The sequence below is a fragment of the Vigna radiata genome, chromosome 7, assembly GCF_000741045.1.
Source record: "Vigna radiata var. radiata cultivar VC1973A chromosome 7, Vradiata_ver6, whole genome shotgun sequence".
NCBI classification, from domain to species: domain Eukaryota; kingdom Viridiplantae; phylum Streptophyta; class Magnoliopsida; order Fabales; family Fabaceae; genus Vigna; species Vigna radiata.
Genome location: NC_028357.1, coordinates 5223302 through 5239931, shown reverse-complemented (window position 1 = coordinate 5239931; position 16630 = coordinate 5223302). Strand labels below are relative to the sequence as shown.

The window sequence follows — 16630 nt, the reverse complement described above, 5'->3', positions numbered from 1 at the left end:
ACCCTAAGACTTTCTAATTATATAACAATATTTTAAATCTATCAATAGAATTTTCAAAAATAAAAACGAGAAGATTGAAAACTATCAAAGAGTTCTTATTTTATCATCAATATCAAGAAGAAACCAAAAAGAGACAGTACAAACTAAAACATAAGGACCGGGACCAAATGAATAAATTGAAACAGAAAATATTTAGAAAAGATGATACAGTACAATAGAACCCAGGAATAGAGTTTTCTCTATTACTATTTACTNGTACAGAATATTTGTCTCCATAACAATTTTAATGGGAAGATAGCTTCTACCTAGAGCCTTACAGATGTGAAAGTTGGGGAAGGAAGTATCACCTGTAATCAATACATGCCACAATGATATCTCTCTCTGATAGCTGTTGACCTAGAAGTGTACCCCATGCTTTGTAACTACACAAATACCGTACACATACTTTAAAACTAGTAATCACATAATTGGTAAGTGGTGAACGTGTGTGTGTGTGGTTTATATACAACAGACAGACAAACACGTTAATCCCTTCAATAATGAAATTGGTAGCATCTTATTCTGATTGCACAGGGTATGATAAATGTCAAAAAAGGAAAAAAAAATGTATATAATTATAAACATAACTATAACCTCCTCAGGTTGAAACTACTTAATAATACAATTAAATATAGCTCAGGCTGCACATGTAGATATTAGTTTTAGCAGATATTAATACTTGTCTTTCAAGTAGCATTTATTAGGGATATCATTGTACGGTTACCTTAGTCAATATATATAAACATGGGTTGCCCAACACTTAACACATTATAAACAAACTTGATATAGTATTAGTCGGTTTGATTTACTCCATGTCAACCTCTTTTTACATAATTTTGGTGACTTAGTACTCACAATTATCTCGAGGTTCACATTGAAAACATTGCCATCACCGGAAATGACCCAGGGAATTCTGTCTATAACAACATCTGACTGACCGTTCAGTTTCAAACCAAGGATTTGACTCTTCTCAAATACTTGTAGCTTGGGTATTGAAGCTGCTCAATCTGCCTCTCCCAAATGCCTTTGACATTTTCTAGGAAACAAGTAGGACTGATTGAAAACCTTGTGACATCTTTGTATATTCCAATGCCATCAAACTACTACTAGGTTAGGGGGACGCATAGAGAGACCCGGGCAGCTATTCATGCGTGATAGGTAGACAAAATATCCTTTGTAGCAAATGTGGTAAATCTAAATTCTGCTTGTGATGCTCGTTGGGATTTCATCGTTCGCACCCTCAAATACATCAAGATTAAAGTGTGAACAAAGGTGATATAAAGATTGTAAACTGCTACCACACTATTTTGATTGGGCAAGATTTCCATGTGAAAGAAGATCCATATTAGAGTTGTTGTAGGCAAAATTAAAACTGACAGTCAGTTCCAGTAATCAAATTGTTGACATATTCACCAAATCCTTCAAAGGATCTCCCAGGTAGAAATAATTTGGTGCATATTATTTATATGCTCAAGCTTGAAAGGGAGTATTCAATATAGCACATGTAAATACTAGTTTTAAACATTTCAATATGTAACATTTGATAAAAGTTAGCATTTATTGAGATAATTGTACAATTATGAAACATTGTCAGTATAAATGTTCATTTGTGGTCGACATTTACACACAATTCCAAAACTTAATATTCAACCCATTTCTTTATGCATCTCGATAAGTCAGCAACCTTCTTACTACCACCACCATGATGTATAAGCTTAATGGTGCGCAAAAATATAACAGTCAACAATTCCATGGATAGGGAACATCCTCTCAATCAAAACAACATAAAAAAAAAAAAAAAAAAAAAAACCCTTATTACACCTAATTACGTTAATTTGCAATTTTGAAATGAAGCACAGACATCACGTACCCAATAATCCAGGCTCCACCAGTAATAAAAGCAACAACTGGTTTTGGACCGCTGCCATTTTTAGGCAAATACAAGTCAAGCCTGCAAAAGAAAATTAGCTATTTATTTAAATTGCATCGATTAAAGGAATTTATAAATGTACAGAGACAATTGTGATAAAGCATACCTATTTCGCGGTTTATCTCCATAAACAATGCTTCTGCGTATCTGACTGGAGAAGAAATAGTAATATCCAACTATAAAAGAGAACGCGGTAAATGTCGAGGGATATTAATGCATTTCAAATCAGAATCTGGACATAATAATAAGATTACAAGTATGAAAAATGTTATAGATCACAGAATTGAGACCTTGAATAAAGCCCGGAAAAAGAAGTAGTGCATAACAACTAAGGGCAAGAAATCTTGTAATCCATTTATAGCCTACCCTGAACAGAAATAAATGATCAGAGAGCATCCACAAATGGTATATGTTAAAATAATAATCACGTAAAACAAATAAACAGAGATGTTAGAGTTCATCTTAAACCAACTTCCATTAATTGAAGGTTCTTAATAGACATATAACTGCACCCTAAGAATTGAGACAGACAATATGGGAGTTTTGAAGAAGATATATAACAAGATTTCCTATCAATTGCATTACCAATTCAAAGCAGTCACACCAAGCTATACTGAAAAACCTCAAAAACCCACTAAGAAAAAAACATCATTTTGTAGGCCCTGTTTGGCAAGTGAGAAATTAGGTGCAAAGCGCCAACGGGAACAATCAGGTGTGTTCGGAGAAGAAAAAGAAATAAGGTGAAATACTTTCAAAAATAAAAATAATGTGACCCAGTGAACTATTTCTCACTTGTTTTTCCACATTCTCCCCCGCTCTCCCTCTCTCCCTTCAATCAAAAACACCTGAACAATCACTTTATTTCACACCTATTTTCACTCGTTATTCTTAATTTCATCCACTGTAATTCTATCCTCTTTGCCAAACATAACACTAGATCCGTATTGGAGCCAGGGGTATCTATCTCATAGCTAGGCGAACTAATCCCATCGATAGTTAAAGTATAAGTTAAGTAGCCAAACATGCAGTTTTGTCGATCCCCGACATTAGGCAAAGAATCCAAACTACTTGTCACTTGTGTCACCTTTGATGTCAGAAATCAGCATTGTTTGATTACAGTGTTGAAATCTTGAACTATACACACACACATATATTCTATTTTGGGTGAATGCAGGATCTGGAAGGGAAGGATGGGAGAGGGAGATAATAATACCCGAGGTATCCGAGCATCTTGAAGCCAAGGCGAGTCAAGAGAAAGGTCTCGGCGGCGACATCGCGGCCGAAGGAGGAGCGGGTGGAGGTGTGAGTCTGATCAGAGATGTCGGGGAAGGAGTCCTGGCTGGCGGCACGGCGGCGGCGTTTCTGATTGAAAGAGTGGCGAGGGCGGGAGGGTTTGGTGCGCGAGGAGGTGAAGCTGGAGGCCCGCGGCAAGGGAGGCTTGAGGGACATGTCTCGGTAGGAAGGGGAGGCGGAGTGATCGAGGAGGTTGACGGAGGGGTCATTCTGGTCTTCTTTGGGACGGATGAACGCCGTGGAAGAAGTTGAAACCGCGGAATCAAGAGAACGGTTGGATGTGGGAAAGATCTGAGATGGCATTTTTCGATTGAAGCGAATGCAGAGTGTGTGAGCCAATCACAGAGGATTATTGGAAGATGGTGTGAGTTGCGTGACAGAAAGAGAGAAAATAATTGAAAATCGGAGAAAGAAATAAAGAAAGGTGGTGATTGGCTTAGTTTGCCTGAATGTGGGGCCCAGATGGCATTTTGAGCTCGTCAAACGAGGTGCGTCCTCTTTTATTCAAGACCACTTCAAATCTTTATCAATGCCTCTTCTTAACTAAATACTTTACAATATTAAATTATATGTCTTAATAATACACAAATATCTTCATAAATGCTTAAATTCTTCTAATTATTTAAACAATAACTAAAAATTAAATATTTTTTTATTATCTTTAACAAACTCCTGAAAACACTGTAAAATTGACGGAATAGCCAGACATTTGTCTGTAACGATGTTGTTTTTCGTAGACTCTCTAAGAACTAATCATTTTAAGTGTAATTAAGTCTTTTTGAGTCTTTAATGAATTTTAATAATTTTAACTGAGTTTTTATTAAAATGAATTGTCCATCCAGTTCTCAGATTTTTTTTATATTTTTTGATGTAATTTTTTGTAAAATGGTAAGGTGGTTAATTGTCTTTATATTTTAATTAAATAAAATTTTGTGATTAATATAAATTATATTGTATAAAATAACAAGTTTTCTTTTATTTTAATTTAAATCTATTGAATAATGAGATTGTGATGTGCTCAAAAGAACTATTGATGTAAATATATAAATTAAGAAAATTTAATTACGTAAAGGACGCTCAAATTTTTATTAAAATTAAGTTTGCAAAAATCAAACCTAAGTATTTCTTTTCAAAACTAAGTTTCCAAGGAAAATGTTAAATGCATACGTACTCTTACATATCATAATATCATAATGTTATAAAACTGAATTTATACTCCAAAGTTATATAGCATCTCAATTTTGAAGTCAAACATAATTGTAAATTACGTTATAGTTTTCTCTTCATTATCATGCAGAATGTTAATATATTTATTTATTTCAACTTAGAGTATTTGATTTTTGCACTCTACCCCCACAAAACGTAACACTGTGTTGATCAATGATTTGAGTAAACGTGCCAAACGAAAATTAACTGTTGAAACTTAAAAGACACAATTTTAGACCATGGAATTTGAAGAGATTATTGTTAAGAAAAACACTACTTCTCTAGTATATGACAATTGAGTTGGATTTGGAACTAATAAGATAACTATAAAATGTTTAGAATATCTATTCTTAAAATAAACTAATTACTTATTTAAAAAAAAAAAAAAAACTTTCTTAAAAAGTCGGCCAAAAAATTTTCTTTCTTAAAATAAATTAAGAATGATTTGTTTTAAATGATTTTTTTTTTTTTTAAACATGTGCAAATGAGAATAAATAGTTTAATGTTTTTAGAAATGTTATAAAAATATGTTCTAGACATTTATTTCAAAAGAAAGAACACACTCTTCATAAAACAATCTAGAAAAGACTACTAAGGAGATATTATTGGAAAATGAAGTATAAAGTTTAAGTAGAGCCGTCAAAATAGGTCACAACTCGCGAACCAACCGGGTTCACTATGGGTTCAGACTGGGTTGGGTTTGAAAAAATTAATTTTTTTTATGTGGGTCAGATTTCAACCCGGCTCATACGGGTTGAACCCGTGGTGGACCGGGTTGGCCCGTCAATCCACCTACCTAATTTTATTTTTTCAATTTATTATTTTATTTATGAAACCCTAAAAAATAAAATACTCTATTCACTAAAAAAGTAACCTCCGCTCTCACAAATCACTCTCACGTAGAGCCGTCAAAATGGGTCACAACCCGCGAGCCAACCCGACCCACCATGGGTTTGAGCCGGGTTGGGCTTGAAAAAATTGAATTTTTTTTATGCCGGTCATATTTCAACTCGGCTCATTTAAACCCGGCTCATGCGGGTTGAACTCGTGGTGGACTGGATTGGCCCGCCAATCCACCTACCTAATTTTATTTTTTTAATTTATTATTTTTTTATGAAACTTATGACATATAAGAAACTTATTTGTATGTATTTTGGGTTTTTTTTTGGATGACATTTGGATTATATTGTATTTTTTATTATTATTTTGAATTGTCTTCAGTTTAACATCATTTTTTGGGAGTGAAATTTGTTTAAATTTGAATATAGAAAGTTTGTAATTTTTTTTATTTAAAAAAAATTGTAATTAAATGGGCTAGTGAGCAACCCGTTTCCCCACCAACCTGTGGTGGGTCGAGCCGAGTTCAGATTTTTCTCGCTCGCTAATAAATGAGTCGGGTTGGGTTGGCTCACTAAGTGATCAACCCATGGTGGGCTGGGCCGGGTCGAGCTGAGTTACCCGTTTTGACAACTCTACTCTCGCGGAACTTGCTCTCATTTACGGTGTTGTCACTCTCACTTCTTCACTGAAATTCTTCAAGGAGTAGGCTTTTTGTGTTTGTTTGTGGATGACATTTGGATTATATTGTACTTTTTATTATTATTTTGAATTGTCTTGAGTTTAACATATTTTTTGGGAGTGAAATTTGTTTAAATTTGAATATAGAAAGTTTGTAATTTTTTTATTTAAAAAAAATTGTAATTAAATGGGCTAGTGAGCCAACCTGTTTACCCACCAACCCGTGGTGGGTTGAGCCGGGTTCAGATTTTTCTGGCTTGCTAATAAATGAACCGAGTTGGGTTGGCTCACTAAGTGACCAACCTATGGTGGACTGGGCCGGATCGAGCCGGGTTACTCGTTTTGACAACTCTAAGTTTAAGTCCAATATTTGGTAAAAATATAAGGTGGAGTTGAATATATGAATGAATGTTAATAAACTCAATATCTTAGATTGAAAGTAGAACTCAATATAATAATAAAGATTCATAAACTCATTACCTTATATTGTGTAACACCCCTATGTGTAAAACAGGATAATACTTCCTTCTTTATGTAGTTTAATATAAAATTATTCTTTTTAGATATTAAAAAACTTTATTTATATAGTATCGTGGAAGCAAAAATCACAAGACATAAATATTGTTCTTACAAACCATAAAAAAAATAAAAATCCAAACATAACTTTTATCGAAACATCAATTTAGAAAAGAAATTTAAATACAAAATCAATAAAATCTCAGAAGAACTAATTTCCCTTATCTCATAAGTCTACTGCACTTCGACACTATCTGTAACACCATCTACTCCCGTACAAGTACGATCATTATAGGTGAAAACCACAACCACAACATGCAAGGGTGAGCAACCAGAAATGACATCATATCATATAACAAAATAAACAACACTAAACATAAACAATAACAAGTCATAACAACATATCTCAACTCAAAAATAATAAATCAACAAATCCACTCATAAATCAATGTTGTTTCCTTGCACTTTGTTCTGTTACGCAAAACAGGACAATTCGAGTCGTCTTCAATCGCAACTTCATACCTATTTCCTCGACTTCTCAAACCTTTTAGGCGAGACATTCACCTCCCTATGCAAAAGGAAATGACACTCAAATCTCTGTCTCTATACAAGACTACACATCATTTTCGTAGTACAATAAAAAAACTCACACAAAAAACAGCATTGCAAGAAAAAACATAATTTTATATTCACATCACACTTCTACACATTTCCCAATAATATGCGTTAAGTCAACAATCACCCATATTAACCAAAACAAAAGACCAATAATATACGTTATAGGTGAGCACATGCAATATTATACCGAAATCTTACGAATTTAAACAGCCCATGTACCAGTTTCATTTTGATATAAATATATAAAATAAAATCATACCAACAGAAATACAATACACCAAAAAAAATAAAATAACGTGAATAAGAAGCCATGTACATAAATCCAAGTAAAACTCTCTTCTCTATTCTTTATCACCACTGTCCACCTATAATTACTTACCAATTTCCTTTAAAATAAACCAACCCAAAACAAATTGAACACTATCACCCCTTAGCCAAGTAAAATCACGAAGAAACTCGCTTTCTCACCTTTCTTTTGAGAGTGGATCTCTCAAAAAATCAAACCACACATTACACGTAGAATCCAAAACTATCAGGATTCTAAAATTCCCATTTTAATTGACTTTTATTCGAGACCATTTCAAATCTTTATCGATCACCCTTCTTAACTAAATACTTTACAATATGAAATTATATATGTCTTAATAATACACAAATATCTTCATAAATGTTTAAATTCTTCTAATTATTTAAACAATAACTAAAATTAAATATTTTTTTGTTATCTTTAACAAAATCCTGAAAACACTGTAAAATTGACAGAATAGCCAGACATTTGTCTGCAATGGTGTTGTTTTTCGTAGGACTCTCCAAGAACTAATCATTTTAATGAGAAAAATATCGATAAAATTTATATAGATGAACACAAGATAAAAGAAAAAATAAAAATACACCTTTTTAATTTAATATATATTTCAGTAATTGTAAAATGGTTAATATGTTATTCCTGTTATCTTACTTTCGAGCAGTAATTTGAATTTATTTTTTTCCTGTCCCGTTTGAATGTGTTATAAGTTTAGGCGGGACTCGTGTTTTATTTGAATGAAAATTCAAGGTTTAAATGCTTATTTAGTCTAGTATCCGGTTTTAAAACTATATCTATTGGATCCAAAATTGTAAAAATTGTATGAATGAAGTCTTCTTCGTTAAGTTGATAGTAACGATGTTAATTTTGCGCTGACATGACAATCAAAATCTGATTTTTTTCTTCTCTCTCGTCTGCTCTTTCTACAACCCCAATTTTTTCTCTTTCTATATTAATGATTTTCATAATGGTAAGATTTTTCTTTTTCTCTTTCCACATTTTTGAAGCCTTCAAATTCCCTCCGAAATCATCAGACAAACTCCAAGTTGATAAGGGTCTTAACATCATCATTAACAAGGTTTCAGAGTCTCAACGTTCAGGCATTCCCTATCACCTTCTTGCCATCATTGACGACCCTGATTACGATTTCACCATTCATGACTTCTGCAACCATGTCCTTCTCGGTCTTGATAACCGTTCAAAACGGACACCTATCCATTATTGTTAGTAGCTCCAACACTTACCTCACAACCTTGCTTGAGGATCCTGATGTTGCTTTTCATGTTGAAAGTCCCACATCGACTAGATATAACGCCAAATTATAATACACACACACACACACACACACACACACACACACACACATATATATATATATATATATAACTGCAAACCTCACCTTACAAGCCGGTTTTATGGGGTTGAGTTAGGCTTAAAACCCACTTTCTAATATGGTATCAGAGCCATGGTTAGAGCCTATCCTAGCGAGTTCTAAGTAGACATTTTTGTTTCTACCCGTTGTCGGGCCGTTATTGGACCACCCAATTTCTACTATCATGCCGGTTTTGTGGGGTTGAGTTAGGCTTAAAACCCACTTTATGTTCATATATTTATATTCTGTTTTTATATTTATATTTTGTTTTTATATTGTTTTAAAGAGCTATATATATCATTTGTACTATCTCCTTATAATTGAATAAGATACATATTTTTCATCATTTCTTTTTTTATAACATGGTATAAGAAGAAAATTCTTGATCACGTTCTTCTGCAACCAATTTTGTTACTGCCAAGAACTTCATCTTCTACCTCTCGTTCTTGGCTTTCCTACAATTTCTTCTCCTTTTGTGGCTACTCCCTCTATGACTCTCGCATCGTTATGTTTTATGTTTTGACTTTTTTTTTGTAGGATTTTCAATGAGAAACAATTGGGTGCTTCAATGACTTGTAGCCTTGGATTGATTTTTGAGGAATCTGAAGGAGTTTTCGGATATTCGGGTTGTGAAATTTTTGTTCAATTTGAGGTTGTGAAATTCAATGGCTTCTGCAGTTGTTTCTTCTTCTTATAATTCTCAAGCGTAGTCACATTCCTCAACTATGGGACTTTCTCAAGAGCAAATTCATGGTCTATTGACACTTCTTCCCCAATCTAATCCTACAGTGACACATTCTACCGGTCTAGTGAGTTCTCATAATGTTTCCACTTCTTCTCAGGATCAAGGTAATATCTATTCCCAATGGATTATAGACACAAGTGCTACTGGTCATATATCTAATTCTGTCTCATTTTATTTCTTATCATAGAATCTCACTAATTACAATTTTTCTACCCAACAAGAACTCTTCATTTGCTCATTTTCTGGCACAGTTTCTCTTGGCCCACACCTTACTTTACATAATGTATTCTTTGTTCCTAATTTTTCAGTCAATCTTATTTCGGTCACAAACTTAACTAAATCTCTATCTTGTAAAATTACCATCTCTAAATTTTTCATGTGAAATACAGGACAAGTCAACCCTACAGATGATTGGAAAAACTGAAGAAAGAGATGGCTTGTATGTCATGATAGTTCCTGCATCCACACCCCTTGGTTCACCAACTATTATTACTCCTGAGAATTCTATTACTTGTCCTACAATAAGACCTAACTCTATAGATATTTGGCACTCTAGACTAGGGCATCCTTCTTCTTCATGTTATACCAAACTACGCACCATGTATGCCACTTTACCTGATACAAAATACACTCATTGTGATACTTGTCACTATTATAAGCAAAGAAAATTGCCTTTTCAATTAAGTACTATTGTTTCAAAAACTCCTTTTGATTTAATTCATGTTGATATTTGGGTACCCTATTGTACTTCTTTTGTCGATGGTTTCAAATATTTCTTAACTATGGTGGATGATATGTTTAGATTCACATGGTTTAAATTGATGGCAAGTAAATTTGATACAAGATCACAACTTATTGGCTTTGTTTCTTATGTCAAAACTCAATTTGGAATTGATGTAAAAGTTGTTAGATCAGATAATGAGAATAAGTTTGCAATAACAGATTTTTGTAGACAAAAAGGGATACAACATCAATTATCTTGTGTTGAAACACCTCAACAAAATGGAATTGTTGAGAGAAAACATCAACACATTCTCAATGTTGCTAGATCTTTAATGTTTCAATCTCATTTGCCCATAATTTTCTGGTCTTTTGCTGTTCGTTATGTTGTGCAACTCATTAATATTTTACTTTCCAAAGTTTTGGCTATTTTTCTCCATCTCAACTGTTACACAATGTTAAACTTGACATTACTTACTTACAAGTTTTTGGCTCACTTTGCTATGCTTCAACTCTTCAAGCTCATAGAACAAAATTCCAGCCTCGTGCAAGAAAATGTGTTTTACTTGGTTTTAAAAAAGGAGTGAAAGGCTACCTTTTGTTAGATTTCAACTTAAGGGAAATTTTTCTATCAAGGAATGTAGTATTTTATGAAAACATATTTCCTTTTCTTACTAGTGACAAGCACTCACCTATTGATACACAAAAATCAAATTCCTTGGATTTCATCACCAAAATCATTTCCTCTCCATCACCTCTTTTCTCAGAAGCTATTGATCAACCCTCTTTACCACCTAAATCTCCTCCTTCTATTGTTCCAGACCCTGTTATCTTTTCTTCTCAACCTGTTTCTATTGAACCTGCCATTGCTACTCCACAAAGGAAATCAACCAGGCCAAAACATAAACCATCTTTTCTGTAGGACTATCATTGCAACATGTTATCTACTTCTTCCGCCACTCAGTCATCCACAGGTACCTTATATCCTATCTTTTCATATCTCTCATATGATGCGTTATCATCTCTTCATAAATCATATGTCCTTAATCTTTGCCAAATTAGTGAACCTAAAACCTATAACCAAGCCATCAAACATGATTTTTAGAGAAATTCCATGGATCAAGAAATTGTAGCTTTAGAAAATACCAAAACTTGGGTTTTGACTGATCTACCTTATGGAAAGCAACCTATCATATGTAAATGGGTATACAAAATAAAGAGGCATGCTGATGGGAGTACTGAACGATACAAGGCAAGGTTAGTAGCCAAAGGCTACACATAACAACAAGGCTTAGATTATTACTTTGAGACTTTTTCACCTGTTGTCAAACTCACAACAGTAAGATTGGTTCTTTCTTTAGCAACTTCCAAACATTGGTATTTGCATAAACTAGATGTAAATAATGTTTTTTTACATAGGGATCTAGATGAAGAGGTATACATGTCTCTTCCTCTTGGCTATAAAACAAAAAAATCAGGGCAAGTTTACAAGTTGTTGAAGTCTTTATATGGACTCAAGCAGGCCCCTAGACAATGGAATTACAAGTTGACAACTACTTTACTTTCTTTGGACTACATACAATCAAATCAGATTATTCACTTTTTGTCAAAAGTGATTTTGGTCATATCACCATCTTACTTGTTTATGTAGATGATATAGTTTTGGCANGTGATGACATCCAAGAAATCCAAACTGTGAAGGCTCTATTGAATGCAAAGTTCAAAATTAAAGACCTAGGCCAACTCAAGTATTTTCTGGGCTTAGAAATTGCAAGATCTCAATAGGACATCAATTTGTCACAAAGTAAGTATGCTCTAAAGTTACTAGAAGATGCAGGATTGTTGGGATGTCAACCTGATTCTACTCTCATACAACCAGGCACATAATTCTCCAAGACAGAAGGGAAACCCTATTTAGATGTGCAAGCCTATAGAAGACTTCTTGATAGGTTATTATATCTAACTAACACAAGACCAAATTTATGTTTTTTTGTTAGTACTCTTAGTCAATTTCTTTCCAATCCTTTGGAAGATCACTATGCAACAACAATAAGGATCTTGAGATATATCAAGAACAATCCAGGAAAANGATTATTCTTTCCCTCCAACANAGAACATACTCTCAAGGCTTTTAGTGATTCTGATTGGGTTGCTTGCCCTGACACTAGTAGGTCTATAACTGGTTTTAATGTGTTCTATGGTGCATCCTTAATCAACTAGAAATCCAAGAAGCAAGGTACTATATCTAGATCATCAACTGAAGCAGAATATAGAGCTTTAGCTTCCACAACATGTGAAATTCAGTGGCTTTTGTATTTTCTCCATGATTTGAAACAACCTCTACCACATCCAGTTCCTCTGTTTTGCGACAATCAATCTGCTATACAAATTGCACATAATCCAGCCATGCATGAGAGGACAAAGCATATTGAAATTGATTGTCATCTCATAAGGGATAAAGTTCAAGTTGGTGTAATTAAGCTCCTGTCCATTTCTACTTCAGCTCAACTTGCAAACATTCATATTAAAGTTTTGCATCCCNCACAATTTCAATATTTGTTGTCCAAGCTGAGCATTAAAGACATATATGTTGCAGCTTGAGGGGGATATTGGATTTAATTTATTTTTCGTTCATTTATGTGCATTTATGTTCATATATTTATATTCTGTTTTTATAATTATATTCCATTTTTATATTGCCTTAAAGAGCCATATATATCATTTGTATTATCTCCTTATTATTGAATAAGATACACATTTTCATCCTTTCTTTTCTGATAACATTTCGTTCCAAATATGATTGTTGTTTCATTTGGGTCGATTTGTCGTCACCAGTGTTGTTTCCGTATCTAGACAAAAGGGAGTATCTGGACAAAAGGGAGTTGTGATGAGATTCGAGAAGCTTTTGTTGCTGGAACAGATTGCAGTTGTGGAATTAGAAAAGCCATTGGGGTTCCTGAGCTTGAAGAGTTTTTCCTGTTGGAGAAACAAGTGTACACAATATTAATCAATCAATTTAAATATAGTAAGTGATTTTGTAGTTATTAAAAGTCTTAATGATTATATTTTATTTGTTAAAGTAGTATAAATTTTACATCTTCAATACATGCATATTAATTTACATTTAAATGTGTTTACGTTTTAATTAATTTATAAAGTAATTTATTTTATTAAATTATATTATCAATATTATTATTATATTATTAGTGTACCACATCCTGGTGACTGATCGACAAAGAAGAATCCGGAACCAAAATAGACGNTCGACCAGCTGTCAGTTAAACACTAATNAGGAAAGGTAAATATCATTAATGGCCGATTAATACGTTTAATGACCATATTAAATGTGAATATACATTATTTATGAGTGATTGACAAATTATATTACCCAAAAATATATTGCACTAATGGTTAATCAGTGGACTTGGCTGCCACAAGNCCTACAAATATACAATTGGTATCCAGGTACAAATATCTTTTCCTATCTTAATAAAATAAAGACCTCTTTGTGAAACATATCTGACTTGAGCGTCAAAGTGTCTTCTGCAAGTCAACAACCCATCGTAGTGATTGNGTTCTTGGAGAGGATTGAATATAAAAAAAGAGCATAAAAAGGGAAGGACGACCGACCCTCAGACCAATTCTACCGAAACATAATGGCGCCCACCATGGTGCCGAGCGGCATCCCGCTGAAACCNTAAGGAACCAAGGCAAGCTCTCGGTCTCGACATCGCTACTTCAGCTCAACACTAGAACTTTCAGAAAAACGAAAGCTACACAACATTGATCATCATCTCTACGTGAAATATCATCAGCAAGATAAGTATTTTTGAAATATGAATATTTCATATGAAAATAAAATAATAAATTGCTCGTATATTATTCTATAGCAATATTTGAGTTTTATGATAAATAACGGTAAAATCCAAATATCTAATTGATAAAAAATATTATAATAACTATTTTATATAGATATTATATATAATATAGATATTATATATAATATTTATATTATATATAATACAACAAAACCCAAGGAACGCTCTCCGAGAACCCCTGTTCCTAAACCGAGTGGTGAGGTTCTATACGGACCCACTCTCGTCCTAAACCGAGCGGTGAGGTTCTATACAGACTCACTCTCGTCCTAAAAACCCAGGGAACGCTCTCTGAGAACCCCTGTTCCTAAACCGAGCGGTGAGGTTCTATACGAACCCACTCTCGTCCTAAACCGAGTTGTGATGTTTTATACGAACTCACTCTCGTCCTAAACACCCAGGAACGCTCTCTGAGAACCCCTGGTCCTAAACCGAGCGGTAAGGTTCTATACGGACTCACTCTCATCCTAAAAACCCAGGGAACGTTCTCCGAGAACCCCTGGTCCTAAGCCGAGGGGTGGGGAACGTTCTTCGTGAACCCTCACTCTCGTCAAAATTCAAGCGGCAAAGTCTCATCATCAAAACCTTTGGTAATNAATCTTTCTCGCCAATTTAAATTCGTTCGACATACTTCAACTCCTTCCTACCTACAAACAGCTGCTCGGGGCTTGGGAGCTTAATGTACCGTACCTAATAATGACATATTTTGCTATGATTTCAGTAGTGAATTGAGAGAAAATGTCAACTCTTTATTAGCTTTGTACCTTCTTTATGCCTCAATTTGTTAAGTTTCTAAGTAGCTACATCTTTAGTTGAATTGATTTAAACTGCTTCACTAATCCCCACTTTTTGGTTGTTAGATCATGCACCTGAAGGTTGTTGTCCAAATTGAAGAATGGAAGAACCACATAAGCAAGAATGAACATAAAAGAAGAAATATTGAACAAAGATTGATGCTGCCGCTGGGGTGCAACTGAGCCTCATTCTTCTCTAGAATGTTGTAGCCGAGGTACAGCTGGGGTGCAGCTGAGCGCCCAGTTCTCTGGAAGTCTGCAGCTGGGGTGCAGCTGGGGTACAGCTAAGCGCCCAACTCTCTGGAAGTCTACAGTTGGGGTGCAGCTGAGGTGCAGTTGAGCGCCCAGCTCTCTAGAAGTCTGCAACTCGGGTGCAGCTGAGGTGCAGCTGGGATGCAGCTGAGGTGCAGCTGAGTGGTGGCAATGCTGATGTGGAAAAATTAGGTCTTTTTAGGCCTAAAACGCGTGGGACTTTGGATCTTTTGCTGCCCAAACACGATTCCTCTCATTTGGAGCTCTTGGAGGCGAGTTAGGTACTATGGGAACAATCCTTCTTCATCCTTGGGTTTTCTTTCTTCTTCTATTTCCACCATTGTTGTAAGCTTAAGCTCTCCATTCATGGAGAGCTAATTTTATTATTGTTGGGGGATTGATGTAGCCACTTAACTCTTATGTAAACTACTTTGTTTTGAATGAATATATGCCTCTTTCATTGATTGTTAGTGTTTAATTCCTTCTCTTAATGCTTGTTGTAAAGTTGCTACCCATGACATGATTTTAGGGTTTGCTTGATATTGGGAAATGTTGGGTAAATCTTGACTTGGGTTAAACACCTAAAGGAAATAGTGTCTAGGGATAGAACTAGGACCTTTGGTTGTCTTAAAATCTCATTTCTTAATGCGAAACTAATTATCAGGTTTTCCAAGGGATTGGAGCCTAATAAGGAAGTCTAGGCTCTTGCTACTAAGGGATTGGGGTTTGAGTAAATTAGTAGATTGACTTTGACATATTGATGAAGAGGAAGTGATTTTATTTACATAAGAGTGAAGTCGGTGAAAGCATACCCCCAACGATATGATTCCATAGCATTTCTAATCTTACCATTTCCAAGTGTTTGAGTGCTTAAGATCACTTTTATCATTTATGTTTTATAGTTACTTTAATTGAACCAAAACTCAATTTATGGAAGCATTCTTTAGTCTAGGTTAGTTAGAAATTATACGATTGTCTAGTGCAACGAGTCTCTTGGGAAACGATATCCGGTCTTACCGATTTTATTACTTGAACGATTTGGTACGCTTGCCAAAGTCTCAACAAGTTTTTGGCGTCGTTGCTCAGGATGCAATGCTTGCACAAAACAAACTTCTTACCCAACAGATGGAGCTCCTGACCCAAAGTATGGCTAAGTTACCTCATCAGTTGCAAGTAATACAAAGTCAAGCTCAACCACATCACCAAGTTATGAGATGTGATTTCTGTGGAGATAACCATCCTAATGGCCATTGTCAAGTTCCTAATGGTTCCCAATCTGAAGAAGTCAATTATATGGGAAACCAAGGAAGACAAAACCTCTTCAACAACCCTTTCCCTAATCCTTCTAACCAAGGGTGGAGGCAAGCTCAAGGAGCTTCTGGTAGTAGAAATTCTTATCAACCTGCTCATCAATACTCATCTCAGAGTGATAGGACTACAAAACTTGA

General features: G+C 34.6%; 1 protein-coding gene across 1 annotated transcript in view; it reads right to left on the bottom strand.

The window, feature by feature from the left end:
• The window catches only part of LOC106765975 (probable isoprenylcysteine alpha-carbonyl methylesterase ICMEL1), an 8695-nt gene extending 4960 nt beyond the window's left edge, over nt 1-3735 (bottom strand). Inside the window, exons 1-5 of the mRNA XM_022782680.1 lie at nt 3183-3735; nt 2260-2336; nt 2076-2145; nt 1910-1990; nt 348-422 (exon numbers count right to left, since the gene is read on the bottom strand). Of these exons, the coding sequence (XP_022638401.1) occupies nt 348-422; nt 1910-1990; nt 2076-2145; nt 2260-2336; nt 3183-3565 (686 nt within the window). The 5' untranslated portion in view covers nt 3566-3735. The remainder of the gene's footprint in view (nt 1-347; nt 423-1909; nt 1991-2075; nt 2146-2259; nt 2337-3182) is intronic.
• Nucleotides 3736-16630: the final 12895 nt, after the last annotated feature.